The 12441-nt window shown below is 49.3% G+C and overlaps 1 protein-coding gene across 10 annotated transcripts in view; it reads left to right on the top strand.

Moving 5' to 3' along the window:
- The window catches only part of p120ctn (adherens junction protein p120), a 64764-nt gene that overhangs the window by 37603 nt on the left and 14720 nt on the right, over positions 1-12441 (top strand). For 4 of the 10 annotated variants that reach the window (XM_033487090.2, XM_033487092.2, XM_033487091.2 and 1 more), the window contains exons 2-8: positions 6983-7061; positions 7485-7550; positions 8771-8812; positions 8903-9032; positions 9533-9815; positions 10674-10799; positions 11063-11122. In XM_033487090.2, coding sequence (XP_033342981.1) covers positions 7030-7061; positions 7485-7550; positions 8771-8812; positions 8903-9032; positions 9533-9815; positions 10674-10799; positions 11063-11122 — 739 coding nt within the window. In that variant the 5' untranslated portion in view covers positions 6983-7029. Of the gene's footprint in view, positions 1-6982; positions 7062-7484; positions 7576-8770; positions 8813-8902; positions 9033-9532; positions 9816-10673; positions 10800-11062; positions 11123-12441 lie in introns of those variants that run through there. The other 6 variants (XM_076518933.1, XM_033487098.2, XM_076518934.1 and 3 more) reach the window with 6 other exon arrangements.

Here is a 12441-nt window from a genome sequence, read left to right as displayed (position 1 = left end):
CTCGAATAATCGCATCTCCTGTTCCAAAAATTGTCCATTCTTCTGCACAATCTGAGCGTCAATTAGAGAGACATTACTGTACTTGATGTCTCACAGCTTAGATCGTAATAATAATACAAAATGTGCCGAAAACCGCGCGGCGGACATCCGTTTCATTTCGCCGAGTCGACGCGACCGGGACGCTCCTCCCAATATTCTCGCGATTTATATCTATTTTTAGAGCACGTAAAACCTCTCGACAAAAACGGAACGACTCGTTCCGACGGTAACAGAATCAAGCTTGATATTTAATACACGCGCGTTATCGCTCTAATAATTCGATCGTCCGTTGCAGCCGCGTTCGCTGCAACGCCGATTCCGCATCGGCGGTCGGAAACCGAGAAGAGAACGGAAGTTCCGCGTTATCTTTTAGTAGAATTCGATTTAGTCCCGAATGTCTTCTTCGTCGAATCCCGTAGCGTAAGTCGACGTCATTGACGTTCCCGGCCTCTTATCGAACCAGGAAAACGAAGATTATGCAACGATGTTTGCATCACTCGCTAAAGAACACCCGGCGAACCAATCATCGAACGATGCAAACATTTGCACACACGCTTACCCGAGCGACAATAAAGCGTTGAAACATTGTCCTCGCCAGGACGACGTTTTCTCAGCTAACAACATGCACTCTACGCGCGACGAGTCGCGCCTCTTCCCTGCTATTTACTCGATCGATGATTTATATACCTTCTGCGCGACAAAGAAATGTTCGAATTGCAGTAATTCTGGGACACAATTATGTTAATATACAATATTGTCGATCGTGTGAATTGTCAATTTTCTGCGCAATCTGAGCGCGAATTTACCGCGTGCACCTGTTATGAAACACCGCTGATTTGCGAGTTCTTCATGAAACTGCAGCGCAAACGATGCGATACAAAATACGTAGAGCACACGAAAGCGAATATAAAAATTCTAGCAATATTTTTGAGATTTGTTCTTTGTAAATTCGCTCGCAGAGATACTGTCACGTAACAACATCTTTCTGTCCTTAATTATTGTATCAAAACACCGACGTGTAAACAACTGAAAATTGCTGAGCGGTATTATTTTCTGTTCGTATCAGATGACTATTGAATAGTCATCGTTTCGTTATCTAGAAACGTCGATTCATCGAGCAATACTATAAATATTCAACGCTTCTCGATCGTAATGAACGCCGACGATGATCTAACGCCAAGTGAAAAGCGTTCCACGATAGGTACTCTTAGCTTAATCAGGGCCGCTGTTCCGGCCCATCGGCGCCGGAGGTGCCGAAAATAAAAAAAGAAAACGAAAAAAGGAAAACGCCCGAATGGATCTTGATCCGCGGATCGCGAGGGCCGCGCGATATCGGCCGCGAAACGCATTGAAAACGGCCGGCTGAAAGCCCTCGAAGAAAGAGTCTCCGGATGCGGAATTCGCGAGCAGAAGAGTCGTGGGTGGTGCGGCGGTGTGGGTGCAGCAAGGGGCGCGCGGGGCGGGGGAGAGCACGTGGAACGAGGGCGGAAGAGGAGCTGGAGGATCGCATTATCGTCAATGAGATTTCCGCGCGATCAAGGGGACGAGGAAAATGAAGAGGCGGGAGAGGTCGGGTGCGTTCCAGGGCACGCGTTCGACATTCCTGCTTTGAATGCGAATCCCCGCGCCGCTGCGGGGTGCGGCGGGGCGGAGGTGCAACGCTGGTGCAGCGGGAGTGGCGCGATGCGCCGCGTGCGTGCGTGCGTTTATGCGCCTGTCTCCGATGAACCGGCCGAAAGACATTCCTGCCGCGGGATACGTCGATTCTGATAAAATTGCGACACCTCTGCCGGAACGATCGAGGAGCAAAAAGAATTCCTCCGGTTCCCGGGGCAACCCGCGCCGTTTCCGGCCGCGGCGGATCCTCCGCGCGATCCACCGGCGCGCTCCGACTGGCTGACGAAGACCCTGCGAAAATTGATCGAGCGGAAAAAGATAAAAATCGAGGCCTGCTAAAGCTCGGCTCGTATATTTGTCTCGTAGGGGAATTAACATTTCAAACACGGGAAAATGATGCGCGGCCTAGCATCGTTTTATAGGGGAATTAACATTTCAAGGAGAGGAGAACAATGCGTAGCGACATCGCTTCGTTGGGGAATTAACATTTCGAGAGGAGAACGAAATTGGCAATTAACCTGGTAACCGGCGAATGTGACTTATATTCAAGTGGTTTCACAATGGGCACTTTTTTTTTTCTTCGCAGCGAGCAGTTGTATTATCGTGCTTGAAAAAGTAGCAATTCGCATGTCGATTCTTCGCTTTGACAAAATATTTTACGACGTATCTCGAAATATATAAATCAAATATTTGCAATGTCCCTTGGTCGAATCATGGTTAAACATACTAATTATAACGAGAATATCTCTAATTATAACGAAATCGGAGATAAACTTCGTCGAGCAGATCGCGCATTTGTTCTATCAGTTTGAATCGATTTCTACGCTTGTCAAACGAATACTTTTTATGGATTCCTATACACGGGTTCAAAGTGTCGAGTCTCGCCGACAAGATGGCGGCCAGAAGTTCGCAATGAATCGCTGTGTTTCAAAGTTACGGCCATTCGAAGCCCGGAGTGGCAGATTTTCCGGTGCCGGCAATTTACGCGTTTTTCGTAAGTTTTCCATCGTTCTACCGGCAAACGACCATACTTTCGCGGCACTCCGGAGCCCGGAGAACGGTTCGGAATTGTTCCCATCGTTTTTCAGCGTTCCCTGATTCTCTCCCGGCGAGAGGCCGCCGACAAAAACGCGATTCGAATTCCCGTTGAACACGGGAGCCTCGGGTTCCCCGGGATTTCCGTAGCACGAGCTCGTTGATATTCCGCGGAACGGCGAGGCGCGGCGCGCGGCCGAAATTCGCGAAATTTTCGGAAAACGCGCGGAGAATAGGCGGCGAAGTTCCCCAAGCGGATGAAGTCGCAAACTGTGGGACGAACTCGCGGAAACTGCGCGGCCCTAGAGAACGTTTCCGAGAAGAGAGTAGCCTATGGATCGCCGCCTATCCGGCGGCGAATTCGGCGAGCCTGTCCTCGTGGACCACGGGGAGCAACCCGGGAAGCCAAACGCCGGATATCGCCGAACTTCGAGAATCGAATCGATAAATTAAGCAACCGGGGATCCCCCCGGCGAAATTGAAAGCGAAGACGACCGTCGACGCCGCGGGCGTCGCTGTTTTTCACCTGGAGCTCGAAAATTAATCTTCCGAGCAATTTGGCTGCGGCCCAGAAGGCTCCGGCGACTCTGCAATCAATTTTGGTTCCCTGAAAAAAATCGCCCCCGCCCGCGGAACGTTTATCCGCTCGAAACGGTTCGCTCGTCGACGGAAAATCGTGGGAATTTAACCGGGCGAATAAGATCGTCGCTGACGCTCGCGCCGGACTGCATTGACTTCTTGATGATTTTAACGAATTTAAAAGTCAATGATCTTATCGGAAGCTCTTCGGCTATCGGAAGCTGTGTTTGCTCTGTATATTGTGGTTATATTGTTCTCATTTTCATTCTTGCGATTTTTCCGTTATTATTACTATATTTCCAGTGCTGTTATTATTATGTTGAAATTCTATAGAAAAGTTGAAGGGCATTTTATGCTAAATAAATTAAATTAAATTGAATTAAAGACTGGTCGGGACCATCGAATATCTTGGTAATTCGACCGGAAAAGCGAGGAAGCTGCGCAAGGCTACGCGAAATCTCGCGTAGCAAGGCGAACCGGGAATAGAGTCTTACGGACGAGGTGCAAAGAAACGCGCGGGACAAGTCGCGGCGGACGGCGGAGACGGCGAAATATTGATTCGCGGAGAATTTAATTTGCGTGAGATAGTCAAAGAGAGGGAGGACGGGTTCGGCGGGATCGACGGCCATATTGGTGGAAATCAGCGTTTCGAGTCGGCGTCCCCGTTAATTAAGCGACGGTACAGGGCCTCCGACCCGATGCAGGCTAATATTTCCCGGGCCGGAATTGATTGTAAAAGGGGCTGGCGGCGTTCGTCGAGCAATTTTTCATTTCGGAAGAACAGCGTCGCAGGCGTGAGAACGCTTTTGAGCTTTTCAGAGGGTCCGCGCAGCCGAAAATCTGGGCCAACGTCGCCCGGAGCTTTGTCCCGTAATAGTCTCCGGCATATTAGATTTTTTACACGTCGGAACGAATTCGGATACCCCCCTCCTCCCCTCTCCCCGCCCTCGCCTTTTTTTTTATCCTGGCGAATAACCCGCCGGCGAGAACCGTCTCTTCGGCGCGTGCATCTCGCAGCCTCCAGAACCGCGAGGCTGATTTCCGTCGGAGACGGTTTTTCATCCGTCCGAGGGATGCTCCGTCGTTGATAAGAATGATCGACGTACGACGGACAGCGCGACATTTCGACAATCTACGCGTGCTTAATTTTCAATGACCACTTTCTTTCTCCGTTCTCCTCTTTCGTTATGCGTTTAATTGTAGTTACTTAGACTGTCGATTTATAATCACTTCTTTTACACGACTTAGTGATAATAATTATGAAAATAGTTCGACGATAGGTTAACGCGAACAGCGAACACAATTATTAGATGGAAGATATTTAAAATATATAATTGAAAGGGTGGAAGAATAATTGTCAAAAAATAAATACGATAGCAACCGGAGCTCAAACGCGGACGTTTTCGCTATGGAACAGGTGTCGGTTGATAAATCAATTTCTGAGGGTTCGTTTCAGGTATATTTATCCTCATCGGAATAGAATAGAAATGGAATATTAAGAGCAATAATACTTATTCTATGACACTGAGTTTTGTTATATTTGAATCAGCGGCAACGTTTTCTAAAAATACACAATTTCGCGATTAAACGTTTCCAGGTTGTCGAAATATCCTCGAGTTACCGTACCGCGTCGAGATCGCCGATTTCTGGCTCTCGCGAACGATCGTAGACAGATGCACAGGCGGTGCAAACGAGCGAGTGCCGGCCGTGTCGGTTCGATATTCCGACAATAATTCAACGCGCTCGGGGCCGGGGATTAATGCTGGGAAAAAATGTCCGCCGGCGAAGGGTTACAGCGTTTAACTGAAAATTGAATTCCAGCATCGGGGACATTTTCTGCTCGAGGACCCCCTCGAACGAACCACCCGTTCCCTTCGCGCTTGAAAAAAAAGAAAAAAATAAAGATGGTTCCCGCGATTTCAGGTGACTCTCAGCGTGCAAAGTGCAGCGAGCAGAGTTCGTCGCGCCTATAGAACTCCGGGTGCAACGAGCGAGAGAAGTAGAGGGACAGAGCGCGAGAGAAAGAGAGAGAGAGAGAGAGAGGGAGAGAGAGAGGGCGGCTCTCTCTCTTTCCGATTCTTCATTGAAATTATTAAGTGAGCTCGACGAGGCCAGCGGTCGAATTCAACGGCCGTGGAGAAAAAAAGATCGCGACAATGGCAAACACCGGGAGCGCAAAATTTCCACTCGGGGAGACAGACGGGCAAGATGGGAAAAAGGGACGGGGAACACCGAGGTTATTTGTTTAAGTTATGGCACTCTTATTGCGCTTTCGACCTGGATTCAAACGGGCCCGGGGAGGAGGAGAAGAAATCGATGTCACTGGTACAGAGAGCCGTGTTCTCATCGACGTTACCGGGATTATTACGCGCGGGGACGGATACGCGCCGTTTTGCCGCCTCTTTAACCCTTTCTCATCGAGAATCGTTCCCTCCCGTCTGTCTATCCGGCTCGCACGAAAACCTGGGGGGAGAATCATGCTCAGACGATGTTCGGAAGCCGTCGACCGCAGCTCGCCTCCAAATTTTCCCGGTTTGTGGAACAATAGAGAGTGTGCACGCGGAGAACAGTTGATATGGATTTTCTGGCTACACACGCGCAATCGATTTCAGGGACCGACGTTCGAAATTTCGGACAGAGCACGGTGTTAGCGACCGGGGGGAACGGTATTATCGAAATAGAAGCCCGGACGGTTTCCTAACACAATGTTCGTAACGGAATTGAGAAATGGTTTCCCTCCCCCGCCTTCCGGATACAGGGAAAGGATCTTCAACCGGTTCAATTGCCTCCGAGCGAAATGTCACGCCGCCCCGACGAAGACAAAATGCAAATGGCCGGGAGATAGATTGCCAAGGAGAACAGTTTCCAAAAAAAAAAGGAGAAAAAGGAAAGATCACGCGGACCCAGTTCGGGCACTTAACGCGAGGGTGATTAACGGCCGGCGACGACCGCAGGCGAGCTTTAATATTCATTTTACACCGGGACAATCAATTCCGAGTTTCTGTTTCGATGTCCAGCCTTGGATTAGTTTTCGCGTAGCGCGGTGGGAACGAAAGTTGACCGGGTTCCGGACGGTAATTCCATACAGCAAGCGGCGAACAATTATGCGAGTCCTTGCAATAAGTGGAAACGGACAGCGCTGGGTCCGTGGACAGGGAGCAGCCGAATCCCTTTAGGAGACTGCGAAATTCCGTGGTGCTTGCGCCGCGCGCCGGGCGAATTCGTTAGCGAAGCTTCTCTCGGTCGGATCTGTGTCATCCTTTTATGTTCCTAGTTTCGAGCGTGTGTGGCAGGAGCCTCTCTGCCGTGCGTGCATGTGCGCGCGCGAGGCAATCGAACCGCGCGATAAAAGAGCGACGAGGCAGCAAATTAATTAAACTCTTCTGCTCGTTTTATATTTTAATGCTGTGATTACGCGAGGTGCCGAGGACGCGATACAGCCTCGCGCTAACTACGCGAAACTGATGAAATTAATTAACGTATCCCGCGAGCCGACTGCAAAAAAGTAGGGGGATCGAGGACCACGGGGCGTTAATCGAAACTTCGCGGGGCCGCCTTTTTTACCGGCGCGAGATGGAATTTGCGTTCGCGGATCGGTCGATTAAGGAACGATTTCTTTTCTTCGACACGGTCGAATAGAACCGTATTTTTCCCGCGAATTTGATCACCGTTTGCCAAACATTTGTTTACCGATTCGTCTGGTTTGTTTCAGGAGACGCCTTCGACTGCTGAGCGGCAAGAGACCAAAAATCAGCTGGTATGTCAAATAATCAGCTGGTTGACTCCTGTCTGTAAGTGTCTTTCTCTCCTCGAACTATCGAGAGACTCGTAACCGATTAACTCTACGCTCTTCTCCCTTTCTAAAACAAAGCAAAAACAGAAGAAAAAAAATAAAGAAAAAGGAAAGAAAAAAGCAACGCGAATCTTGACTAGCTTTCGATCTTCTCGCCGCTACTAACATTTTCCTGTTTCAACTAACTAAACGGCGTACGAGTGACTAACAAACGAACGCAGCTTCATTGGCATTGTCGTGATCGGATGTGTTTCTCCGTCGATCGACCGGTTAAATCGTTGAAAAAGACAGTTACAACCTTCCGTTGTTGCACCGGGTGCACGGTAGACACCTAGAGACCACGCCCCCCTGACCGTCCCACAACTCTCACCCCCTCTCCGCCCCCTGTCCCCAATAACGCTGGCGAAATTGTTAATGTCAGGCTGGTGAATCGTCGGATCGAGAAGCGACAGGAGCACAGCATTACGCGCACCGAGATCACGCAGAGGTGACTAACATGACCTAATCACGAGGTTAGTCATTCTGAATGCGAGTGTACAAATGATAGTCGTTCACTGGTCATCACTTAAGCAGCCACCCCTCCACCTCGTTTCATTTGCGAGCATCGCCGGCGAGAAATCATCCAGCTGTATCGCCGATCTTTTTGCTGATGGATCCTCGATCGCGCTCGGCACACCGGCTCTCGAACTAGAAAATTCGGTTTCGTCGTGTAATTCGCGGTTTTCGGACTCATCACAGTGCCTAAATCAATCTCTGTCGTTGCTCCTTGGACACTCCCACAAATTTTCACTCCTCCCGCGATTTTTCACGGGCTCCGAAACGTTCTTAGCTCCGCCCACAGCTTCTCCATTGGCTCCTGTTCACGCGACACGCCCGCCCACCGTTCTTCCATTCGTCCTATTTCACTGTTGGATCCTCCCACCAGTTCCCATAGGTGCTGCCGACTCACTGGCTCCTCCCACTTCCTTCGCACCGCCGCCAAACTTTAAATTTGCCCGAAAAATTAGCGACATTGATCATCGATCATTTCGATAGACACGATGACAAGATTTTGAGAGATTTTCCTCGCGGCGAAGAGAGTCGGTTCGCGTCGAGCGCACCGAGGACCTTGGTAGATCATGGCTAAAACGTACCGCTAAAAATCATCCACCGATCATTACCGCCCAATTCTCGTTAGTTAACGTACACGTGACTCAGAATGAATAACTTCGGTCGCACCGGCAGCGTGTGTTGGTTTTTCGCATGCGTCCGAATGGTGTTTGCGGCGCGCGTGCCTGCCTGTACGAGTGTGTGCCTGCGCGTGGACAAGGGACACGAGTAGTTTAGCGCAATTAGAGGTATTCCTGGACGCTTTAGTAGGCCATGCGCGCTCCTTCGTTCTTTCGTTATGCGTGTGCTGTTTTTGTTTTTTGCGTGTCGCAACATAGTCGTCGTCGTTCGGTGTGCACGGTTTTTACATTTTTCGCGCGCGTGTGTGTGCTTTCTTTTTGTTTGGTTCCACGCGTCGCCTACATTTTCCAGGGCTCCCCCCGGATCACATTCATCAGTATTTATTGATTTTCTTTCCGCGCGCGCGAACATTCTTTTGCTCTGCCGATTCGCCTGTTTAACGTTAAATCGATCGATGTTGTCGCTCTGTTTGTAACCTTCGCGGCTCGTTCTCTCTCATGTACGATCGCGTGACCCCGATTGCTTCTGTATTTTCAGACGCGTTCTCCAGGAAAAAGGACCCGACATGCCGCAATACACGTAAGTTATCGACCGGCGGCCGACAAATCGCTGATTGCCCGATGGCGCGGAACGCGGCACTAATTGATCATTATTGCGGACGTTTTCCAGCGGGCAGAGTGATGCAGATTACCACGGAAGTAACGGCCAGGCGGACACCCACTCGTTGCATTCGTCTCATTTGTCTGTACAAGAGGATCCATTACTCATCCGGTCCCACAAGCAGCAGACTACTCAACAAGTAAGTCGCGTTTCCAGGTATCGGACCGTTCGATTCGACCAATTAATTATGTATCACCTGTTCCGCGAGATCTTCCCTTCGATGCTCGCCAGACCTCGCTGCGGGCCCCGTTTCCGTCGAAGCGACGCCTCCCCGCTCCAACCAACGAATAAAAAATAAAACAACACTTTCCGCTTAAAGACGCATCCCGGTCTCAGAGAGACCAGCTTCCGATTTTCCAGCATTTCCCCTGCGAACTTCTCGCGGCGCCCGCGATTCCCTCCTTCCATCGGAACCACGCCTCCCGGCTCCGCCCACCGAATAGTAAAACAACTCCCTCGTTTTCCCTAGAACCCGGTTTACATTCTAACAAAGTTCCACAGGCGTTTGCACGCTGCGCACGCTAAATATTTTACCACGTTAGAAAAAGCAATTTCGCGGCCACGCCCAATGCGGGGCCACGCCCACCGGGCAGACGAACGACCGCCGCTGTAACCCGCCTCTCTGATTCTCCGTTCCAGGTGACAAGCGTGTCGAAAGTAGTGCGCGAAGTTTCACACATGGAGCCGGATCCAGGAGCGGTCAGCTACATGTCGGTGCCATTGATGTCGCAGGACTATCAGCACGCGGACCCGCGGTACCCGACGGACTCGTACATGGTCGGGTTCGAGCATTATGAGCCGTTCATCGCTTATCCACCTCAGCCGGGGTATCCGGGTCCGCACGGCATCTACATGCCGCGCTCGCATTCCCCTCACAGCCCTCATAGTCCTTCGGAGCACAGTCGTGCCTCGCCCCCACATGGTAACTACCTCGAATCTTCATCGATGTAACGCGGAGACCGAGTTTAGTGTCCCCGTTAAACGACCCTGCTGCAAAACCGGGTACAGCAATGTCTCTCTGATTGACGCCTGGATGGTCCACAAAAATGGACGATTTAGGGAGAGGAGATACGATTATTCGATTCTTGCGGTTAAGTTTTTATAGCTACTGATTATCAACAATTATAGAAACGAGCTGCAAGGCTCGAATAATCGTATCTCCTCTTTCCAAATTGTCAATTTCTGTACACGACCTGAGCGTCAGTAAGGGAGACTTTATCGTACAGTAATGTCTCCCTTACTGACACTCCGATTGTCCACAAAAATGGACAGCCTTGTTACTCGGTTTTTATGGTTATCGATAGTCACAACTATAAAAACGAGCCGCAAGGCTCGAATAATCGTATCTCCTCTTCCCAAATTGTCCATTTCTGTACACAACCTGAGCGTCAGTATGGGAGACATTATTTTACAGTAATGCTTCCCTTACTGACGCTCAGATTGTCCACAAAAATGGACAGCCTTGTTACTCGTTTTTTATGGTTATCGATAGTCACAACTATAAAAACGAGTCGCAAGGTTCGAATAATCGTATCTCCTCTTTCCAAATTGTCCATTTTTCTGCACAATCTGAGAGCGTCAGTTAGGGAGACATTAACCGTAGCTTCTAGCGAAACAAAAGCGAGCTTGCGCCTCGCCGAGAAGCGGACACGTCGTCGGTTACTTTTGCACCAGGGTTTTCGGCTATGCGACTGAAGTTTCCGAAATTTGCTTGTAGCAAAAGTGTACGGGATTTCTGTCAGCGCCTGATCGTTTCTTGTTTTTCTCTTTTCCTTTGTAGAATACCTGCGTAAAGCGGCGCCGTACGTGGAGACCGGGTACAACGACATCGATCCAGGCCTGAATCCAGCTTTACAGGATCATTATCGTATCACTCCTAGTCCAGGCGGTCCCGGGGATCAGTACGGTACGTTCGGAGGAAAATAGAGAGAACGGCGGGAACACGGTGTTCGCCGCCGTGTAAAAATCGGCCGCGCTGTCGGCCCGCGTTCGATTTTCGGTAACGGGTCACGCGGCGTTGATCCCGCCGGCTCCTATAATGAGACATTCAGCTATCATGTTGCAGCGCGGCCCCCGGCTATTTGTCTGCCCGTGGTCACCGGGCAGAGCATAATTCACTTTAATTATCTCTATGCCTGACGTTCGTTTGTTATTTTGTGTTCCCTCTAGATCAAATCAGCAACTCTTGGAATATGGATGACTCTGGCGAACCCTCTCAGCATCCTCATGGTAGGGTCACATCAATAATTTATTTAACATTTTTTTTTCTTCTTCTTTGGTTGCTCTTGCTCTTGCTCTGTCCTTCCTTCTTTCTACGGTGTCTCGCTCTGTCTTCTCTTCGCGCGAGTTTCTTTCTCTGTCTCTTGGTTTCTCGCCCCTCCCACCCCCGCCCCCCGTTAAGCTTTGTCACGCTGACCTCGTTCAGACTTCATCTTCCCCAGCCCCCCGTCCATATTCCATGGATAATATGAGTGAATTATGCGTTTCACGTCTACGGCTAAGTATCAAGGATCATAACCGCAGTCCGAGCCAGATTTAGTCCTCGGCTAATTGGTCCGCCGAACGAGTTCTTTCTCTATTAACGACCGCAGTGATTCTGCGGTTCTTCGGTGTGTCGCGGTACAGGGTATTAAAGACTGTATTCGAATTCTGTAACCCGCGTAACAGAGATACGTTGGCCACGAATGAATATCGCGATCTCGAAGAAATATTGCACAGTTTCTCGACGAATAAAGGCTGTTCAATTAATGAAGCAATGCCATTGATAGTTTTGGCCCAAAATGGCAGAGCAATCTGATCGAAGATGCGCGGGAAACATGGTACAATAATTTCTCCCGGAAATGCCGAATTTCGGGTTGCTGTGAATTTCCCTGCGCTGGTCCTACGCCTGTGTAATTTATTGCTGCGTCGATGCTAAAGGGCGATGCGAATTCCCGGAAGATGATACAAAATGGTCTGCTTGTCCTTGTTTGTCTCAGAATTGCCTTTGAATCGTGGCAAAAAGTCAGAAATAAAAACGTTAAGTCATTGTTTTTATTCTAGCATTAGTCTCATATTAGTGTACGCTGGTCGCTGCTTTTTCTTGCCGACTGCCTCGAGTTTCTATGAAACTTAGTATTCTCGGACCTGCCGGTTTCAATTCCGAACATTTCTGGGAAAAATTACTGTATTTGGTGATAAGAGTCTTGTTAGAGCAGCGAGCAGAATACTCGAGCGCTGGTCGAACAGCCAGCATTCGAATCCCGGTGGACCCCGAAAATTTCACACTAATTTCTAACAAGATATTCAAAGTTTTCGTTATATTACAATAGCGATGTTATTAACCGCTCAAATTTACAAAAGGGCACATTAATCCTGAGGACATTCTGAAAATATCTAAGGTCAGTATTCCCAAGGATGATCCCTGGGTCTGCGCGTTAGTTATCATTGTCAGCGTTCCCTTAACCTTTTGAGCTCTGAATACTTCTGGCCGAAACGGTTCAAGGCGCAAACAGTAATAAATCATAGTGATTCTTTTGCAGAAGGTTAAATAATTAATCTTCTGATTC

The sequence above is a fragment of the Megalopta genalis genome, chromosome 2 (genome assembly GCF_051020955.1).
Source record: "Megalopta genalis isolate 19385.01 chromosome 2, iyMegGena1_principal, whole genome shotgun sequence".
In the NCBI taxonomy this organism is placed as follows: domain Eukaryota; kingdom Metazoa; phylum Arthropoda; class Insecta; order Hymenoptera; family Halictidae; genus Megalopta; species Megalopta genalis.
This window is presented reverse-complemented; position numbering and strand designations above follow the sequence as displayed.